This window comes from Topomyia yanbarensis, chromosome 2, assembly GCF_030247195.1.
Source record: "Topomyia yanbarensis strain Yona2022 chromosome 2, ASM3024719v1, whole genome shotgun sequence".
NCBI classification, from domain to species: domain Eukaryota; kingdom Metazoa; phylum Arthropoda; class Insecta; order Diptera; family Culicidae; genus Topomyia; species Topomyia yanbarensis.
This window is the reverse complement of record NC_080671.1, coordinates 76,835,189-76,858,173: the sequence shown is the minus strand read 5'-3', so window position 1 is coordinate 76,858,173 and position 22,985 is coordinate 76,835,189. Positions and strand designations below refer to the sequence as shown.

Genomic DNA, 22,985 nt, shown 5'->3' with positions numbered 1-22,985 from the left:
TTGTTATTGTTGACGTCAATGTTAAAGCTACTCGGTGCTCGCAACAAAATGCTCTTACTCACCTCTTACACTTTCGGGTCACGAGCGTAAACTCACCGTCATTACCCAACTTGTTGATTAAGGGGTGCTGGACGCAGACGTCATTATAGTCTGAAGAGTAACCGCAAATCTGGCAAAAAAATATTTGATCTTTTAAAATTTGTGTGCAAATATGCCGAAATTTTCATAACTTGTCTTTCTCTTGCAAAAAAAATCGCGAAGGCGGCTTCTTTTTTGCCTCCTACAGTAGACCACCCCTTAAGGGTGTATGTTCTAATTTGGTTCACCGTAGATTAGGGGGCAATAGAGCATTGCATGAAAATGTATAACCTCACTTTTCTAACAGTTCAGAGAGCTTGTTTACATGGACTTGGAAAATTTTTGATTACACCCAGTATAAGAAACTTCGTTCGTATTCTAACATCATGTAAACAAGCTCGCTGAACTGTCATTTTTTCGAGCATTTTTACTCATATGACGTCATCTTGCAATGCTCAATAGGTAGTGATACGTTGTCCTCATAGGTCTCTTGATGAACATTATCATCACAGGAACAACGTTAGAAGAAATTTCTCCAAGTATCAGATGCAACCGATTACTTCTCTGTATAGCGAATAATCTAAGTTAATCTAAACAAATTAAGGACGTTTTATAGAGGTGCTATGTGACCGATAGAACCGATAAATTAGGTCTCGTTAGTAGGTAAAATAACAGAAATTTTTAACAAGTAACAATGCGAGATATAGTTTTGAAATATGTCTGTTATGTGTTTCTGATCGGGTAGTAGACAAGGTCTACCACACTAATGCACAAGAAATGTTGCTCACAAGTCATTTGATTAGGATACTTCTCTCTGACATCATCTTCCAATCTATCGCAATCGTACGACTGACAGTCATACTTCCTTCTTGTACATTAGGAGGTCCTCTACTCTCGAGTCCTGAAAGTGAGCTGGAGAAAAGTATTTACTGAATAGATTTTGAATTTTTATTTTGAAGTACACGGTGCGCCATCTATATGTATCCTATTTCAAACTCCGCCAATTTTCAGCCGATTTTGACGGATAAACACAATTCTGAAACGTCAATTAGAGCCATTTTAGCTATGAGTCGATTTAAACTAAAAGAACGCGCTGAAATCGTAGCGCTTTACATTGAAAACGATCGTTCAACAGTGAGAACTGTGCGTGCTTATCGTAAAAAATATGGCAGGCATTCGGCACCTACAAACAAGACAATGCGTAATTTGGTGAAGAATTTCTTTGAATACGGGTTTGTAGCAACTCCCTAGATTCCTATTCCGTTCCAATGAAGGTGTAGCGTTAAAAAAACTGTTTCCATAAAGGAGGAGACCATTGCCGGCGCACGCTACCGTTGGATTTTGGCGCACTTTGTCTGTCCACAAATGCAGAAAAAAAGGTCTGTAAAACTTCTATTTTCAACCAGACGGGATATCTTGCCACACCGCAGCCGCTACAATCAAGTTCTTGCAGAGCAAATTCCTAGGACGCGTTGTCTCGAAAAATAGTATTTTGGAATGGCCTCCTCATCCTCCGGATTTGACGGTACTAGACTTTTTTCTGTGGAGTTCAAGTAAAGTTTATTCTAGCAAACCTAAGAACCTTGACGAACTCAAAACTAATATAGGAGCTGAGATTGCTGCGATTAAGCCCGATATGCTACCCAATGTCATGCAAAATGCCAGCAAATGAGCTGCTTTTGTGTATCAAATGGGGGTGGTCATTTAATCGACGTTGTATTCCAAACCTGGTTTTTAATAAATGGCATGAAAATCCTAAAAAAACTTGTTTACTTGTGAAAATCGGCTGAAAATGGCGGAGTTGTTCAAGGTTCAATAAAGCTGGCGCACCCTGTATAATACTTCTAACATTTCAATACCGGGGCCCCGTTTCAAAAATTTCTGCTGAGATGTTTTCCCGGTACTTTAAAGTTAATAACTTTCGTTGTACTGAACGAAATCGTGATATTCTATTATAAATAAATCAAATATGAATCTATCAGAAAACCTTTCGAAATCGACAAGGAAAGTGCGAAATTTACAAGTCTTTTTCAGGCAGAGCCGTCCAAAGGGAACATCTAAGCGTTTCATCACATACGGGAAGGTTATTTATATAACTCCCGCGTGTTGGTTTTATATCAGTCGTTGCTCACATGTCAAACGAGCAACATGTTGACTGTACTGTCCGGACGGTACAATAAGCGGACTAGACTTGTAGACTACAAGTCTAGTCCGCTTACAAGTGATCAAGGTGGCATTAACCCGCACACAACTAAACCGTGTACAACTTGCACCCGTCGGCTTGCTGTGTGCAAAATTTATCATGTGATGTCAGCCTGCTGTGCGATTTGAAACTTTACATGTACACAAACGAGTATGAAATTGCGATAGGTTCGAGTCGTGTATACACGATGATTTGCAATGTGGGTGGGTACTGGATTGAGGCCAACTCTACAGGGTGCGACGAGTGTGTGTTGCATTGGGACGAACAGAATTATTTTTCATCTTGTGAGTGCGTTGGGTTGATACGGGTGACATTATCATGCCAAAATGTTTTCAGCATCTCATAGGTACGTAGGGTAATGAGCTTAATGACACACACGTTTCATATTTCCAATATAAGCGATATTTTTTCATCGCTAAGGTAGCATGCTTCTGTAGGTATTTCTACAGCACGAGCGGACTGAACTTGACTTGCGCTTACTGAAAAGCGGGTGTTAGTTAGTGATTTTGATGGTCGAGGAGATTAAGTTATGTCAGAGCAGTTTCAGTTTGGATTTGTTTCAGAATATTGCGAAGCAAATTTATAGCGATTCTTGGTAGTCATCCGTGCCATCTGACCAAGAAAAAGTTTAATTAAATGCCTTAAGGTTTATTCAGCAGCGTAGTGTTAATATACGAGTTTAAAGTGGAATTGGAACGGAAATAATCACATCCCCAGCAGAGTATTTTGATTTATTATTTCGAAGAGGTCTGTTACTAAACTTAAAACAGGTATAACGGGTGTTCAATAAAAAATGAGTTTTTTCAGTCATGTAGTTAAAAAGCGAAAAAAAAGTTTTCAGCGGATAAAGTATTTTTTATTAAAAACATAATGTTTATTCTTCAAAAAAAGTCAATGAATATTGAAGAAGGGCCTTGGTCAACCGTACAACGCAACTTAGTCGCATTGCTCTCATAAGAGCGCTGGACGGTACTGACGCCCATCTTCCGGATACAACTGCTTCGTATCCTTGGCCCGTCAATTATTTTTGTACACTAGGGCACTGAGGGAGTCAAAAAAAATCCTCTATGGGGAGGCACTGGGACAAGTTGGTCGGGTTCCTTTCTTTCGGCACGTACGGTATCTTTTTCTGCTCAAGATACTCCAGCGTCTGGCGAGAAGACGTATTTCCCATCCGCATGATGCTCCTTTAAGAATGGCAGAAGAATTTTCTCAAGACACTCCTCCTGGTACACATGATGATTGATGGCCGCTCGGTTTGAACCATGGCTTCGAAATTCCTCTATCTGATATGGCGATGTGCAGCATAACTTTTTTATTAAATTTATGCATAAACTTATATTTTATAGTAAAGTATCTGTCATTTCCTGGAATGTGGGTCTTCGAGAGCGGAAAGTAACTTTCGTCGTCCAGCACGAACGACGTGCCGCGGTAGTTCTTCATCATCCACCGGAACTGTGATTTCACGATCGCTATCTGTTCGTCCGTGCACTCGGAATACCGGAGTCTTCTTCCGACAGACGATGTCCTCCATCTTGAGGGTTCGGAGAATCAAAGTGCCATACCTTGATGATATTTTCGGTCGGCGTCACGCAAACTCGTTCCGTCCTTGTCGTCGAATAGCTTTTTCAACATTTCCTTCTTTCCTTCTTCTTCTTCTTCGTCATTATCTTTGCCGGACTCGCGCTACCAGCCTTCCGCTCTACGCTCAGAGATGCCAGGATCCGGTAAACTGTACTCACGGGCACGTTTTTGTCTCGAAAGTGGCCTACCGTAAACTTTTTTCCACGACGACCGTGCGTTTCGTAAAACCGCACAATACGCTCGCGAAGTGCTTGCTGTTTCGACGCCATCTTCGATTGAACTGACAGCACCCGAGCGAAAAGAAACATACCACCTATTTCTAGAGAGTCCAGAGAGTAATTCTCTTGGAGAGAAAAAATACGCTCTTTACTTTAATTACAGAAAGGTATTGAAATAATTCTCATTTTTATTGAGCACCCATTATTTTTACATTGAACTTCGTACAAAACGGCGCTGTAACCTCATTCGCTTCGTATTTGTATGGGTGGAGAAAAGAGAGTCTTTTACCATGATAATACAAATAATCGCCTAATGGTGATGCATATATTTAGTTCAAATTCAGCGATGCCAGATGCGAAAACATATCTTCATTTTGAGGACAATCGAAGACACTGTATGTGCATGTAATTTCACCAGTTTATGAACTTGGAACGTCTATGCTTATACAGCAGTTCATTAGTTGCTGGTCGAACTGATCTTGGATTTATAATCAAATTATTGCTATCTGTTCCTTTAAACAAAACATGTATATCATCACCAAGTTGTCAAAAATATCGATCGTGCCATCCAGTTTTCAAAATCATTCATCGCCACTAAGCGTTATCATAAACTTCATTAGCAGCCTATCATTTTAATGAATGTATCATGCACTATCTAATTGATTTCACATCAATGCTTCTTACTGGCTTCAATCATTTTTCCATTGTTCTTTTTTAAACAGTTTGGCTTCTGAATTAATCGATTTTGTTTCTAATAATAAGATAAATTTAAACTCACTTTCTCGGGATGATTGCTCGAATTATTAAAATCTCAATTGTATACAACTGAAAATATCCATTGATTAATGATTGATCCGTTCTTTGTTGAAAAATTCCCGAATCCAAATACCATCTGATATAAATCCGGAACCATATTCCATGCGTGCAAATTAAAATTCCTTTGTGTTTAATTGTGTTTTGCCAACTGTTCCTTTGTTATATTCTCAATTTTTCAATTTTGATTTTTGAACGCTCATTTTGCTCTCAGCTCAGCAGTTTTTTATGCTCAAAAGAAAAAAAACTGTCACCACTCAACCAATCGTGCTTACAATTAGCAACAGCAAAATTCGAAAACCAAAAATAAAAGTACAAAACAATGAAATTTTGTGCGGAATCATATTAATTAAATGTAATCAGTGTATATTTTCTACCAATATGCAGAGAAAATATAAAATCAACAAATTATAACGACTAGCTCATTTGCGAACCATCATCCCATCAAAGACACGCACCTCGCTTTATTCAGCTAAAGCTATTAATCGTACTAATGGTGTTGAGGCAGCACCAACATTTTCACCGCATGCTAAAAACCATTCTACAACAACAACTACAACAACAACTAACTGCAACAACAACAACGATATCAACAACACCCAAGAGTTCGACAGGCTGAACGGAAACGCCGGTAGTGGAGGAGGTGGTGTCATCAGCGGAACGGGAGGAACCATCATCGATAACAACAATCTGCCGGTGAGCGCAACGACCGGGGCCTCGATTCGAATAACCGAGAATCCGCTGCCGGAAAATGTGACTTGCTAGAAAAGACACATATCGGGCGGTGATGGTGGCAATGCACTGTGGCATCAGTCACCATCGCTGCCGGTAGCAGCAGTCGGTAAGTATGAGGACGAAAGTGATGAGCTGGAAGTGTGGACTAACCGTCGGTATAGGATAGAGAAGGTACTGTTGAATGCTATATTTTCTATACAGTTTTAGGGTGAAAGAGTAGGCCGTAGCTCTGGGCAGATGCTTGCGAGAAATGAAATATTGCTGCTAGTGTATATGGTGCAACGTAGCGCGGTCACGTCGCCGGGGGATAGTAGCGTTCGGGTTGTGCATTTCACTGCGAACAGTAGGCTGGGTGGAAGCATGCGATTAGGCTAAGCAAAATCAGCCTGGTGTTCCTGGTTTCAAATGAAAATTATTTTAAATGCTGATCGAAATGAGAGCGTTATCTGGAAATAAGAATGTACAAGGATTTTTCCCATAGCTAAGTAAGACATACTGGGAATGGTTCTGGACTTCATATTGTATTATGCTGTTGATTATTTGAGATTTCTGCAAACAAAAGTTATCAACGCGAAATTTGAGAGCTGTCTAATAGGAAGTTCAAAACCATAATACTAGAAATTGCAAAGGAGATTCTGAAAAAACAAAACTACGCATAATGCTTAATTCCATTTTCTGTAAAAGTCGTAAATTAAATACAAAAATGACAACTTCTTGCAAGAAGTTTCTAGAATTTGTAAACGATGAAAGCCCAAGTAACCAAAAGTTCGTATAAAAGAGTTGCTTAAGCTTGTCGTTTAAACTAATTTGCCTGTAAGTTCCATGTTCTTATAGCGTCTTAAGCAGCTTTCTAGTTTCATTAAAACTTAAGTAGCTTGAAAGCTCTGTATGAACTTGATATGAACTTTAGTGTTCTTTTTAGGTATTAACCGTACTTTTAGTTGCTTGAGAGTTTTGTGAATGTGATTCAAGCACAACGTGTTCAAACTTACGATTTTTATCAATATTGTAAGCTTGAGAAATATCCTTGGTTCAAATTTCAATCCTGATGCTAAATTTGGACTAGTTCTGCAGTCGATTCACAGTGTACAGGAAAATATCATGGCTATTGGTCTGATCTTACAGATCCTGAAAACTAACGCTGGCCAGATGTTAGAATGTAAGAGAATTAGCTTATGAAACCAAGGCTATTGATATTCGAAGATCCACAGGAGTCCGAAGAGCAAAGTGTTTGTTTATTTACATGTTTCAAATACGAAGATGTGTTGGCTTGCAATGATTTCTTTTTCCGTTTGAATATTGCTTTCGATCTCCTCCGTGGAAATGGGAAAGTGAATAGTGTTAGGCGACTTAAAACGTTTTGTGTTCATCAGATGTTAGTAATCTAATTGTAAAAACCTCTTCAAAATATCCTTTTAGACTTCCTGATGAATTTGATATAGTCGGCCAAAACACCCTTGTGACGGGATCTTAGTTGATCCTTTTGGGCCAATTTATTTTATTACTACACTTTTCTGCGCATCCGTTTTAAGATTCTTACACCACAATAGGGCCTTTCTTTTCATAGTCCATTTAGTTGCTGGGCAGCTTTATTTACTATGCTATATTTCCCCCTAAGGAGAAAAATTTGGTAAACTCCAAAATTTCTCACTAGGACGAAATTTTTTTGGTGAAACCAGTCATTGTATGTGAAGAACACAAATCCTAACTTAACCCTTGAGTTTGAGCTTGTGCGACCACCCCTGGCTGCCACTCCGTTATCGATCGGGACTAGCTGAAGTTGCACAGGGAATCAGTAGATAATTATGCTTGGGAGTAGCGAAACATCTTTCAATGTGCAACTATTGGTAATCCTAGTGTTTTTGATCAATACCGGCGCCGGCCAGGCCCGAACGTAGATCGCGAAAGGAAAGGGAAGGAATGGTTAGTCCTATACTTGCTTTTGCTAGAGGCCGTATATACTATTGCGCACTCCACATGTATCACGGGAGGAGGACATTTTTGTTAGTAAGAGTATATAAGTTGGATACACTTCTTCTTTACCGACGTCAGAGAGGTGATTCCACTACCTGGACTAGAATATCGATCCACCAATTTCATGAAACGGGGACCAACGGCTTTACTTCCCTTCCGAAGGAAGACGTGACCACAGATTTTTTCACCTCAGAAAAATCTCAACGACCTCGGCTGGCTGGAATTGAACCCAGGCCAACTGGAATGAGTGGCGGTCACGCTTACCACTCAACCACCGGCGAGGTCGCAAATCCTAACTTAACCCTTAAATGCATGAAACTTATTTTTGCTTGGTACTCATTTTTCTGGTTAGATACGATATATACTATATATACGAATATCACAGAATTCGGTATGTTGCCAAATGGCAACACCGTATGCCTTTATGGGTTAATAAAGTCATGGGTGCGTCTCGACTTCGTCTCATCAGAAACCGACACTAACTTGACGCTAAATCCCCAAAACTTAAACACACATTGTGTTTCAATCGAACGATTGGTTAAACGTGATGTCCCGTCCGAGCATAAGTTCTGTTTATGCGGATAAGACACAGTGAAGCCGAAGCTTGTCTTGGCTTAGCAGGCCAATGCGAAAGCACTATGCTATATTTCCCTCTAAGGAGAAAAATTGGATACACACTAATGAACCGTCATAAAACTGAGGTTAACTGTGTCAGTAAAGAGCCTAATAAACCATCACTGAATGAACATATCTGTTTATTTTATCAGGTTAATAAGCCCAGTTGCGCCGGGGATCGCAATAGGCAGTGGTTTACATAAGAACCTCTCGAAAAAAATCACGTACAAGGTGAAACAGAATGCGATGAAAGAAGAAATAACGCAAAGTGTATGCTTGTTCAATGGCATAAAGTTATCAAACTGGAGTGTTTTGCTGAATCGGCAGAAGATATTGCGTAAATAAAAGTCGAGAAGAAACTAATGCGTAAACAGTGGAAACAACAGGACGTCAAATGCACATCCATAATAAAAAAAGTTATACACGAACTTTAACTCATATAATCCAACGATTCCACATATTGTTTGGATTATACCCTGAACAGGTCGTTAGGCTCTTGGATCATAAGATGTTTATGTGTCTTAACCTATATGATCGCCGACTTGCACTTCGTCTTTATTATAAGGAAAATCGTCTCCGTTAGAAAAATGTACTACATTGTTACGATTATTTGATGGGAAATGAGTTACAGGGCATTTTTACTTGCTCAAGCAAATGACGGTCCTAAAGTGCGACGAAATCTCTTCGAAGATAACTCCTTTCAATTTACATCAATCAATGGTCAACGGAACTGGAGAGCAATGTTCGTTGGAAATTTCCTGAGGTGTAAAGCGACAGGTGGTTGAATCAAATCTGAATCCAGTAAATTTTTGTCAGTAGAAGTGGGGGTTTAGTTTTTGAGTGTCACGCATGTAGTCAGCCATTGCATTTATAGCTCATATGAGTAAATGCGTCCAGATAATTTGCTACTGCGATAATAAAAACTCACATTTTCACGCGAAAAGTTATTGGCACTCGCACAACTTTTCCGGATAAATACAACGTGTTATTTCTCCGGATAAATAAAACCTCTGGAGAATGAGCGAATGAGTTTATTACAGTGTCCTTTTTGTGCTCGCTGCCTTGCTATCACTATTCCAAAACACGAAAAAACAAGTCTATCGTACTTCATTGCCGCCTTTCTTTGAAATTAAATGTATATTTTGACGTTTTTATTGATTTCCACGAAATTAAAATATTATCACCTTCTCCGGTGAGAAGGAAAAAATCAAATAAATTTGATCCGGAACATTATTTCTCACGCCATTTGTGGAGACGGAGAATTTTACGACTCATCTTATCTCGGAAAAGTTGGACATCGGATAAGCTTCTTCTCGCGTGAGTGAGAGAGAACTACAATGCCTGCATGTAGTAAGTCCGGTTACAAAAGGCAAGTATCCCCCTGAAATGGGCGAAAACAAGAGCATAGAGCTGGAAAGTATGCTGTAACATTTTTGACTGCCGACGATGCCACTGACAATAATTTTCGGTCGAACACATTAGGAAAGAATGGATTTTCTTAAAGACGTGTAAAAGTTAGAGTAAAGTAACCGTATGTTTTCGTAATGACTGCGGGACACACTGAAGAATCCTATTGAAGGTTTCCTACATATTTGTAGGTTGCAGATGTTTTTGTAAAGATTATTGAACTGACATCATGAACAAATTAGCTGCATTTTCACGATCCCCTTGTTTTTCGGGGATTAGATATTCCGACTTCAATACGTTCTATGATTATTGGATCGTACATACCCTATGGGCATTTAGAACACACATTAGTATGATGAATAATGCGGGACACTTTTCGAGACGTCTGATCATTCAACCGACGAAGCAAGGATGCTGACGAACGTGAGTGACAAGAAGAAACGTCCTACCTTTAGTGCTCCACTTGTTTTCCGTGATGTGTGAGGAGGAACCGGAATGCGCACGATCTTATGATGAGATGAAGTATATCTTCAAGTAAGACAGAATATGAGTCTGTGTTGCATCTCGAAACTCAAAACTGTTCCAGCTTAATACGGAGCCGCTGTTCGTGTAGGATGTGTCAGCAGTCGTTTCTGATTCTGGGAATCCAATGCATTTGTGGCATCGTAGATATTGCCACACCGAAAATACCCGTTAGGCAAACCTCGTAAGTGCCAGAATTGTGAAAGGTCTGCAGCTGGAAGGCCTAAAAGTAAACGAAAATGTGTGTGATTCGAAACAAACAAGACTACCGTTTAATGAAACACTCAAGGCAAGATCTATACGAGCCATGGAGCTGATTCACACGTGTGTATGCGGACCATTGAAGCCAGCCAGCAACGCGGAATGAGTAGGAATATGTACGTCAACTTTTTTAACAGCAACACGCACTTCACATTCTTAAGACTAATAATGACGTACTCGAAACATTAAAAAAAACTCCGCGATGGCCATTGTGAGCTCTAGATCCACTTTGATTGCGACATAATTTAGCTTAGTACCGTTCTGTATACTCGAAACAAGTTTTTTTTTTATTTTTGCAGAACCATTCACGTTTAAGCATTCACTCACAGTAATCGGAACTTCTTGCTCGATGACGTCGATTTTGATATTCGACAAAAATATTCTTAAGCTAGCATTCGCAGTTCTTCCGGGATACATTGTTTACGAACAGTTGTCCTTTATTGGAAAAGAATGAATGTTGTTGCTAAGGTAAAGGCAAGTTCAGTAATGGTAGCTTTTAATGACTAGATGCTTTGTTTCAGACATTCTATTTCTTTATTGCGTTGTCCCCCTTGCTTATCATAGGCGGCTTTAATCGAACTGACTGAATTGCGTAGGTCACGGTAATTATTACACCTGTTTGTGGAAATAGCGTAACCCATCACAGAATCCTTCGTAAACTACTCGGTCAGATTCACCAAGGGCCAGTCTATACGTTCCACATTGTTTATCCACCAATTGATTTATGACGAGGTAGAATTATTTTTAACACGGGGACGGACCTAGCGTAGTTGGTAAATCGATTTCCTTGTAAGTAGTTCACCTGGGCTCGATTCCCAACCCCGCATATAGGGTAGATATTTTTCCAAAAAGATATTTCTCCAAGCCGAAAAGAGGCGAATGATCCTAAGGTTGAAACCACTCTAATCAATATAAAAAAAATATTTTAAACAGAATAAGACGACACAATAAGTTTCGGTAGCAGGAGATGTGATCGAATTATTTCGGTTGCCAGTACAGCTATGATTCGGTAAAATTTTTTGAGCGAAGTAAACGGTTTTACAGTGAGAAAAAGCAGACAGCTTTATAACACGTCTGTATGAATCGACAGAAATAGATCTCTATAGGCAGAGTCTGGACAAAAGAATATCAGATAAACTGGCAACCAGTGCCCGCAAAGAAGAAAGTTTAGCATCGCTTGAAAATGTTCAAGTGTATGCTAGAAAATGAAAAACAAATCGCTTTATGATGTTTTCAATCTTTTATAGGAGCTGATGAAGTCGGATGTGTTTTCAGCCAGTAATGTGATGTGACAATTCCTCAGTTGTGATGAAAGCAGAATATTGTATGATTTCTACAATACGAAATAGTCCATCACACACAGTCCATAGATATACATCAGCGTTGCGAACTAGAATTGTTCGGGTTCGGGTTTTTAGATCCAAAACCCGGACCCGAATTTGATGAGTTTCGGGTCTGGTTCGGGTTCTGTAAAATTAACCGTCTCGGGTTCGGGTCAGGTTCCAGGTTTTCAAGTTTGAAATTCTCGGGTTAGGGGTAAATTTCAAATTCTTTGATTCGGGTCGGGTAAAAAAATAAACCCAACCATTTCGTTCGGCTGTTTACGACTATATACAACACCTAGTTGCTTTTTCTAGTAAGGTTAAGACATTTTACTTCGTGATACAAACTGATGACACAGAAAACAGTACTAAATTTTATCACCTTTGAATCGCTAAAACTTGTCAAATTTTCCGGTGTCAAAACATTGAATTTTATTATTAATGTATATATCTTTTTCTCTTCAGATCTGCAAGCTACCTGATTTTTGTTTTCAAATGAACACTCGTGATTTATTGTCATGCTAATCTTCAATAAAGAAAATTTGTCGGAAAATATTGGTTCACCTTTCCATAATTGAACATGAATTTCGACATACTTTGAAGCATACATACTTTAGGTCGCGGTCGGAGTAAACGCGTGAAACTCGCCTAAAGTGTCGAGCAAATCAAAGCGAGTGGAATCTACGCGAAGTAGCGGAAATACAGAATTATCTATTGATTACGCTCCTGATTGGTTGTTTTGACAATCGTAAGCATTCGAAAAGTTTTCGAAAGTGTAGCGAATGCTCTACTATGAATATTGTTAACAGAAACATGAAATAAATTTATTCAATTTAAGTGACTACAAGGATCGTTGCGGTCCGGAGATAACTTGACACTTCGCATGTATTGAACTCATAAGCCAATTTGGTGGTACTTTGGTGGCTTCATGGAGGCTCAAATGGAGTAACCCTCGAAAAATGCTGATCGTTCTATTGATTTGAGTAAAAGCAGATAATTCAAGCAATTCTATCCCCAAATTTATTTTCTGGAGACTGGCGTTGTTCCATTGGACCTAAACAGAATCCAGTCCAGTAGATTCCATCTTGAAAAAAAAAAACTTAAATTAAAATAAATCGATATTGAATAAAAGTGACGAAAAACTTTGGATTTAACCCCACATCTCACCAGGCATCAAGTATCTCAACAAAAACCTTTATGCCTGGTTTCAGTGTGTCCTTTAACTAGGGTTACCAAAAAGGCTGAGATCAAATGAAGAACATGTTGAATTTCTACCTAGATAAATTTGAAAGAACTATTACTGGCACTATATGAACTAATGGCGTCCGTAACATATGTCACAAAACACCCTTTATACTTGAAACTGTTACATTTCGTTGTTCATGGCACTCATATGGAGATGGTATAATTAGCGCCACTATTAAATCAGTGGTTCAAATATGAAACAAACACTTTCTGTCATGAGAATCTTAGTAATTGGTCGAAAAAATACTGTGTGTTCTGTTCAAGCTATTAGCGAATTTATAGAAGTTTGCAGTCGCTCTGAGAGCTCCCTGTCGAAGCATATGTATCGACTGGCACGCGTATTATCTGAACCATAAAAGAAATTATATACCCCATCATGGACGATCATCCAAACGCTAATGATGTGACAGAACTGGTCAGAGAATCTTGATTGGCACCTTTCCACACAAGTTTGGCCGTACCAACCCTTAACGCGGGTGACGTCGTGTTAACTGTAAAATACGAAAAGCCCATTGCCATAATTTAATTTAATACATGAAATAAATTGTACTAAAATCGTTTCCCCATGATTTATTCTTCTTTTCGGTTAAGATATCGACGATTTATAAGTTTCTTGCGCTCGGATTTTTCAATTATAAAACTTCCAGGCTAAGGTCGGGTTTTTCAAATTTTATAATTCGGGCTCTGGTCGGGTGCGGACTTCAGTGATGTCCCTATCCTCTGTGCAGTAAAGAGAAATTGAAATTACTCCCCACACTTTGTCAAGCAAAATGAGAGCGCTTCTCTTTCGTTAATATACACCACCGTATTTGATGTGTGTTAGCGCATGTTGATGGCAGAGGTAAATTTTCATATACCCAACACTGGAACGATCTAGAGTGTGGAGAAGAGCTCTTGAAATTCTCTGTGGCGCGCTCAGATAAATTCGCCACCGCGCGCGCCCCAGAGTCGCTGTGGTGTATTCACTGGCGTGTATTCACTGGCGTGTGATCTTTGGTTTTGTTTTCGTCTTAGAAGCGGCAGTGCGGGCGAGATTAATTTAGTTTGCACAGGTTGTTGCGTTGTGTTGTGTGCAATGTTACGAAATTTCAAAATCAGTTACCTATTTCTGCTTGCATTTACCGAAACCGACATTCAGATTCAACGTCTCCCTCATTCATTCACTTTCCAGCTGACTGAAATTTCATGCAGAATCGAATGCTTGAGTGCAGAGGAAATATAAATTCATTCACCAACCAAAGCATTCATTTGTTATTATGTGGACAGTTTCAAGGCAGAAGTTAGCATCTTCTACATTTTCGAGCATAAGGGAATTGCGTAATCTATATTTGTTGCACTTTTGATTAATAATCCCTCTCAGAGCTAGAATAGAAATAAAATTCACTTTGCTTCTACCTGAAAGCTGCGTCGGCCGACCGAATGACGATTAAAACGAACCAACAATTTCATTCATCGCTGCGGGCGTGAATTGAATTTTGTTTTCTTTCAAGTTCAGGCAACGATGTCAATTTTTTTAAGCTCTGGTTGTGTGGATGGTGGTGGCTTATTTCAAACTTATATGATTTTACTACTGAAGATTTCATATAAGTTGCTTGGTAAAGCTTACGAGTTTATAGAGTGTTGTTACACTAGCGAGGGAAACCTGAAGTATTCGAGCCTAGGGGCAAACAAGGAAAACATTTTACGTATCAAGGTATCGGCTGGTATAAACAAATTTTTATAATGATCTGTAGTATCAGAATAATCGTATAACAGATGTAAGACGGGATTTGTACATCCATATTAGGACCGGCCTATTTTTTGTTCGACTGAATAACTCAATGGTAATTTAACTTATTTTGATTACGAATTTGGCGACGCCAAAAAGTAAAGTGATCCATTACAAGTAATGTCCTGGTATTACACACGTTTTCGATTATTATCATATTATAATTCTTTCTCGCGAGAAGAGGCTTATCCGATGTCCAACTTCTCCGAGATAAAGTCCACATAAAACAAGATAAATTTCACGAGAATTCACATTGTTAATTGTTTTTTTTCTGTAGCGCGTTATAAAAAATAATGACGTGCCAATTTAAAAGCGCTTCTATTTGACCGGTACAGTGCTTTCAAGGGGTTACAGCACTTTAGACTTTTTAAAACATTTAATTTTTATTTATTGGTTGAATTTTGTTTACTGGTGCTTTAGGATGCTGAAAATGATATTCCAAAAAATGAATCGCGAAAGCAATAAATAAATATTAAAATTGTTCGCAACGCCTCTTAACGTTTACCGTGTTTTTCTCGAAATAAATTTTTTTGATCTGGCCGGAAATGTAACTCGAACAAATGATTTTTGATCAGCCTAAAATTTTTACAGCATGTTCAAGATTACTTTCTCCAGCGATGTACGTGGGATTTAATTTTTTCATTGCATAATTTTTAATAAGCAATTTTGTGTCGATTTTTAACACATTTTCAGCGACTAAAAAATGTGCCATTTCGCGAAAAATCAAGACATAGAAAAAATCTTACGTGCGCCGCTTGCTGTCGTTCTAAGCAGTTTAAAAAGCTTTGGTTTTTGGCTCTGGATCAAAAATTACGTGACGTAGAGTTCCGGCCGTGGACCCCTTCCAAAAAAACTCCCCGACGGGAAAGTGCTGCACAGCCGCCATCTTGTGATGAAATTACTCGAATAAATCATTTTTTTGCAATTCATTACTTATGTTATATATTTCATTAACCCTACGGAAGTCGTGCTTATGGCCCACTGAACGAGCAGCCGCTGATGCTTTAAGACGATTTCGCTAGATTTTCAGAGCAGCGTGCACTGCCGGAAAGTTGAACAAGATCTCGATTCATCTCATTATTGCGTCAAGATAAATTCCCGAAATATGCCTATTTTTCGTGCTCTATAGTGGTGTAACCCCTCAATAATTAGTTCTGGAATTTTTTGACGGCATTTTTCTTCTTTGCCATCATTTAAATAAATTAGTTGGTTTTCTCTCGAATTTCCACGCGATGGAATAATAAGAGAGAGAATTAAAATTAAAACCTAACATGTTCGAGTACGAGTATAGCAAAGAAGTTCAAAATGGCAAATCCATCGTCTTTGAAATACATACTAAATTGTTCCAAGGAACGTTTATCTGTTTACCGTGATTTTATGATTTGTAAAACTTATAATATTAAGTTTATATATCAGAGGATGTTTATGACCTCACTGAATAAAAATCTTCTACGTATAATAAACATTGTTGCTGCTGACCCATTTATAACATCCTTTTATGGAACACAAGATTCATTGTTCATTTAAAATAAGCGTGAACACTAGTGGCCTTTTTTCTTGACCCCGAAACTGAGCCAATTTATTTCGCTCGTTGACGCGCAGAATCCCCTTCCTAGCTCCCATGCTCTTGAAACATTCGCTTTCGCCTGCTGTTTAAACGATTTCCACGTAAAATAATAGACAAATGAACAAATGAATAACGTGTGTACGCTCAATTGTGATGTTGTATGTAAATTAATTATCGCCACAAGCGTATACCTAATTTCACTGAATATGTCAAGCCTGTGGACGAAATCTAAGATTTCGTTTTAAACTTGTAGGATTAAGTTGTAATAAAACTATTAATACTTATAACACGAGTTTGCATATCAGGTACCTCTGGTCATTATAAAACTCTCTATACGATGATACGTAAAAAGTTTTCCCAATTTGCTCCGAGGACCGAGTACTTTTAGTTTTGCAGGTAGTGTAACAATACTTTATAAACTCTTTAGCTTTACCAAGCAACTTGTATGAAATGTTCAGTAGAAAATCATATAAGCTTGAAATAAGCCACCACCATCCACACAACACAACGCAACAACCTGTGCAAATCAAATCAATCTCACCCGCGCCTGTAAGACGAAAACAAACCAAAGATCGCACGCCAGTGAATACACGCCAGTGAATACACCACAGCGACACTGGGGCGCGCGCGGTGGTGACTTTATCTGAGCGCACCACAGAGAATTTAAAGAGCAAGAGAGCACGGTTATCTCGCACCCAACTACCTCAACACCAGCGCACACTTGAAATCGGTCTATACAGCTCCGAAAGAAAGAGCGTTCTGCTTTTTTCTGTTGTGTGTGATCATTGTATCCTCTGTGTAGGCATCACACTTACGCGCCAGTGCATCACTAGGGTGAAATGCCATCACTGGCGGACTTTACAATTTTTAAGCTATCGAGTACGGGTCGAGTTCAGCCTTAATTATAGAATACTTGACAATCTGTAACTGTATTAGTGTGTTCACCGATTTGTTTTCCTCCACCTGTCACAATGTTCTGAATTTCTGATAGGTGCAGGAAACCAAACTGAAAATAACTTTTCAGTCGGATTATTTGCATAGTGGATTCCGACCAACCGGTATTGCACGTCTACGGAATAAATTTCACAGTGATACAAAGCATCCAACCATCATCATAAATACTTTAAGCAAGCTATTTCAAACATTTAAATTGAATGACAGTTTTATATATGACAGCTGGAAGAAAACAAACCCCAAGTAGTGTGGGTGAAATGATTTGCATAGATATCTATAAGTTGTGTACCGATTCTATGCCACAAAGGCAATGAAATTCTCCCAGCCTATAGTCGCATGCAAGCTGAAATGAACTATGGAATGGAGTTTTCGCTAGTCGCCACTAGAGCGCCTACTTCGTAATCGGCACCTAGTCGAGCAGTTGGAATGAAGTATATAGCTGTCGGGCAGTGCCATCAAATATGTTTCGATACTTGTACGCAATTTTGATTCTTTTCACATGAAAGATGGTATGGTGTGGTATGACCAACTATCATGGGAAATTTTTAATGCAATTTACCATTGCGGTGACGGTTGGGAATTTTTGGAATTTATCCCGTTTTGTATTTCAGATTTTGGTTAAACGAGCCCTTATTCATCTCATTAGTCAGGATGTCACACTAATTCGTTGATAACTCGGATAACTGTCACTGGATTGCACTTAAATAGGTTTCTACATCTTTACTTCGAAAGAAGTAATACAATGAAAAATCTGGCCTGGAAAATGCAAAATACTTGCCCTTGAGCTAAGTTAAAAGTCGAGTACTACGCATTCTTATTCATCCTACCATTTATGCTAATGCTTTGAATAGAGATAGTAGACACTGTTACAATTAATGTGTTCAAATGGGTGGGATGAATAGAGGTACCAAGATGAATTAGAGTTACCTAGCAGAAGTATTTTTTTTTGGCCACTGAATTACTACCCCGGGGCATGTGACCAGCACAATACGAGTTGTTAGTTTTTCGAATCTAAAGGCAAGGCAGTTATTTCGTTTCACCCCCTCAGCGACGAAATAGATCAGATGAGCTTTAAAAGCAGCAATAAGAAGAAAGATGTTAGTAAACTTATCAAAAATAAATTAAAAAGGAATATTTCGACTTATCATATGGAAATTAAAGAATACGATCACCATATTCCGACGGGTTGCTTGATAGGCTGAGTTTATAAATAGAAAGAATGAATAAAGCAAGTTAAACTTGATGTTGAAAAACAGATTGATAGATCTGTTAAGCAAGATGCATATCTATAAAACTAAACACGACACAAACCAACAAACACAAATGTTATTATAAAATGGCGAATCTCACGAACACACTTATCAGCAGAAGAGGCACTTCAAAAGCCACAGTTAAATGCAAATTGCTTCAACTTTGAATCGATAATGGACACGCTCACTGATGAAGGCACCTCCTCCAATAATATTTGATCAAAATATGTCATCAAGAACCGGGTTAATTAACGAAATATCTGCTTAACTAATAGGAAATAAAACGATTATCTCCAAAAGAAAACAGTAACTATTGTTTACCGCGACACTCGTGACGTGAAATCGAAAAAAAACAAAACCAAAAGTTAGTGATGTTACACCCTGTTCAATTACCATACGCGCCCAGTGTGTTTTGTAACCAGCAATAAACAAAAATCCTGTACTTATATGTCCTACTATATGTACTATTTAGTGTCTGACTAAACTGCCATTCGAGTAAACCGGAAACCATCATCGTACTTAGACTAAATCAAACCTACAAAATATATGTTCAAATAGTTGTTAATTTGTTAGATCGGCTCATTTGTTTTGATGCGTATTTTGAAAAAAAAAAAAGGCTTTAACTTTGGTTTCTGCCTAAAACAAAAACGAGTAATTTGCATTTAAACGAGTGAATCGCGAAGAACCGATGATGAAAGAATCACGGTGAAAACAGGAGATACATTTCCTATAAAGCTGAACAATTGTTAATTAGTTAGTGCTGAACAAGCGTAATAGATAAGAACTAGCAGGTTTATTAAAGTGGAACAAAGATTTTACTTTAACTTTTCAATATGAGATTGGTTAAGTTTTAATTGAAAAGAAAAATAGTTTGAAACTATTCCATTAATTTGTACAATAATTTATTTGTCTCATTTAATCCTGCAAATAAATCTAGATCAATAGTTTGGTAAACGTGATATTTTCCGATAATTTATTGATGTACTGTCATACTACTTAGTTCTAATCTATTTATATGTTCAACAATGATAATATGGCGGTTTAAACAAAAATAAACCGAACGAACACCCAACGTTGCACTGTTCGGAACGACTATGTACATGTAAATGCTGCTGAATTGAAACAAAAAAAAAATAGTATAAGGACAAACCTTAATCAAACCAGAACGCTACATTGCTTATTGAACTAAACAAAAATTTGTAGACTTTGCATGTTTATGTAGTGACAGGCATATTTATATGGGCCATAAAAATACCCCCGAAAGCAAACTGTTAATCATTGACCCCCTCTAACACGGTAAGGACAGCTGAACTGTCAAAAGTAGATGAAATCCGTCATGGCTTGGTTTAAACTTCAAGCATTGAATCTAGTGTCATTTCGAGCTTGAATCCCTCTCCACCCACTGGTGAGCGAGAATTATTGCCGTAGTGTGTACCAACAGGAAGCAAATTATAGATAACTACCGTGCTTCAGGTAGCTACTTTCCTTGAAAGCTGACGAGTAATGTAGAAGTTTCATACATACTAAACGTAAATATAGACAGGTTATATAAGCAGCTATTAGCAATAGATCCCTTTTTTTTAAATACTACCGACAAGTTTAGGCTTAGAACCTGTTTGATTTCACAACATTTAGTACTGACAGTTCAATGTTATGCCATATGTTGCCAACCGATGTATTTAGAAGCCAAATTTAAGTTGAAAACATCTCCGCAGATTCGCAGAACCAATGCAACTTATTTGCGCATGCATCTTCGAAAAAAACAATGTTTAGAAATCGAAACAATACCTGCATGAAAGGGTACCACACAATAAATTTTTCACTTGAGTGCCTGACGGAATTATAAATATTCAAACCAAGGACAGAACAAGCAAAACAAAAGAAAAAAAAACACAAGCAGCCCAGAACAAAACTTTCCGATCTGTTTGTGCCCAATCAATGTTGTTAATGCCATTTTGTGGTCCTAGTTAAGCTAATTGACACCTGATTTAGTATTTTATCAAACTGTAAAAGGACCGTCGAACAACCGGTTATAATTTATATTCGTAACCTGGGTCGCCAAATGGACCGAAACCGAATCGCTTGTGCATTGATTTTTGACCAATCGAACATGCTGACGGGACGGAATATTGTTTTGAAACCACACACACACACAGAGAGAGGCCCGACCTTGCTTGAGCTGAACTGCTCTAACGAAACACAATACAGGCCTCTGATGCAGAACGCGACATATGAAACTTTTTATGATAATATTACTTAATCTAAAACTATCCTTAGGAAGGAAGTACACATACGAGAATCTAAGAAAGCAAACAAAAGAAGCAAAAAAAAGTGTCATATAGCCGAGCGGTGTCACAGTAAGCAAATAAGCAAATGTGTTAAATTGTGAAAGTAAATGAAAAACGACAGAATATACAATTCACTGCTAAGCTAGAAGCAAATGGATTTATTGGTTTTTGGATTTTTCATTATGTTACAAAACATTAAGAATAACGGTAAAGATAATAAAGGTAAACAAAGGATAAAAAATTGATGAAGTTTTATTTCACTTATTTTTTTTCATTTCCAGAAAAGGTAAGTGCTGTTTGTATCTCTTTTTATGAAGTGGATTCTAAGTTATCTATTCAACTGTACATATACAGCTACGGACAAAACAATAAGACTGCGCTGAAATTTCTTTTTGCGCCACTAACCTCCACGTTATGATTAAGTAGTGTCATCTAGCGGCGAACACTAGTAATGGTGTGTGAATGAGCGTTACCAACTTTGTGGCATGAAAAGTTATATGATGCCAATTCAAGAAGGAGAGAAAGGTGGGAACATTTAATACTTTTGGGTGTATTAGTATTATACTTGCAAAATTAAGCATGGCGGCCGGGGCCCTAGAAGTAAACATAAACATCCGAACGAGCATCCTGATTCCTTGGCGCACGATGAAAAGTGAGAAAAGGCCGAACTTAACCTCGAATCTATCGATTGGAACACTTTTTACCTGAAAAAAACCGATTATATTAACTATGACCGAACCGAAACAAAACTTATGGCAACAGAAAGGCCCACTACGTCATTTGTTTGTGCTTTTCTTCTTCATATCCTTTTGTTTTTTCGGCTTCATCAAAGGAAAATGACAACCGCACTCACACACAGAAAAAAATGTGCACACCTGTGATGCCAATTGACTTATTTGACGTTTTGGACACCCAGAGATGATTGCATAGAGATGCGCGAAGACTGAAACCGAAACTTCCAATCGAACCCAAAACAACGGTTCCAAACGAGCAATTTAAACACATATGGCGGATTTAGGAAGAAACTTGTGGGGAGTACTGAGATTGAAATATAAAGAAATGCATATAATTATGTTTACACACGAAGAGTTTATATACATGCATACTAAATAACATACAAATAAAGTACGAGTAAATTTAAACGCATTTTAAACATTACAAACCATTGATCGATTGTCTAGTCCCTCATTTTATATAACTGGTAGATGCAAAGTCAACATTTTAAACTTACCGACTAGCTTTCTCCTATTAAAGTGATAGGGTAACCAACCAATTTTGGACCCCTAGAGGAAGTAAAATTACGTGAACGTCAAAAAAAATTGCTTGCCTATGTTTTTTTAATGCTTATAAGGGTGTTTTGGGACTTTTACTTTACGAACGATTAAGCATTGTCCAATGCGGACCTCGGGGATTCACAATAGTTCTATGTGAGGACGAAGTGATAGGTTTTTTTTCTTTCCGTGTAACTAACAGTAACAGTAACAGAGGCTAAATTTAATTGGAATATCAGATTTTAAGGGCGTGGCCGGGAACCAAGCACTTCATTGGTACATATGATAAATCAAAATAATTCATATTATTTCATGATTATTTAGCACCAGCCAGTTAAGATCCACTTAATAGCATTTTTATTTCTCTAGAATCTTTTAACGTTTATGTCAATACCGCAAGTTGAAATGAATGGTTGAAAAATTAGTCTTTAACCCTTATATGCCTAGCTATTTTTCTGTCGTTTATGGAGTTCCAAACTTATATTTCTCTACAACCCTTTAACCCATTCATGCCCATGTTGTTTGTGGACAACAATGTTTTTAAACAGCTAGGGTAACCAACCAAGTTTGGACCCCTAGAGGAAGTGAAATTACGTGAACGTCAAAAAATATTTGCTTGCCTATGTTTTTTAATGCAATACATGCACGAGTCTGCTCCATAATTACTGTCCTTGAAAGAAAACTGTCAATGGATGTTTTATACATTGACATAAACTCGAAAATGACATTTCTTCACAGCATGAATTTTTAACATTTCGGACCCTTCCACACTAATTTGGACAGTGTTCCAAGCATATTTTGGACACACTGAATGTGACTGTATATACTTTGGAAACAGTGAAGTTTTTTTCTACTAAACTGACCTACTGACTCGTTCTCTTTGCAATATATTTAATGCATGAAAGAAGAA

General features: G+C 38.0%; 1 protein-coding gene across 8 annotated transcripts in view; it reads left to right on the top strand.

The window, feature by feature from the left end:
* Positions 1-21,045, top strand: part of LOC131678493 (protein NDRG3) — a 224,934-nt gene extending 203,889 nt beyond the window's left edge. For 6 of the 8 annotated variants that reach the window (XM_058958681.1, XM_058958683.1, XM_058958674.1 and 3 more), the window contains one exon: positions 5,405-21,045. In XM_058958681.1, coding sequence (XP_058814664.1) covers positions 5,405-5,661 — 257 coding nt within the window. In that variant the 3' untranslated portion in view covers positions 5,662-21,045. Of the gene's footprint in view, positions 1-5,283 lie in introns of all 8 variants that reach the window. The other 2 variants (XM_058958675.1, XM_058958679.1) reach the window with 2 other exon arrangements.
* The last annotated feature ends 1,940 nt before the right edge of the window (positions 21,046-22,985 follow it).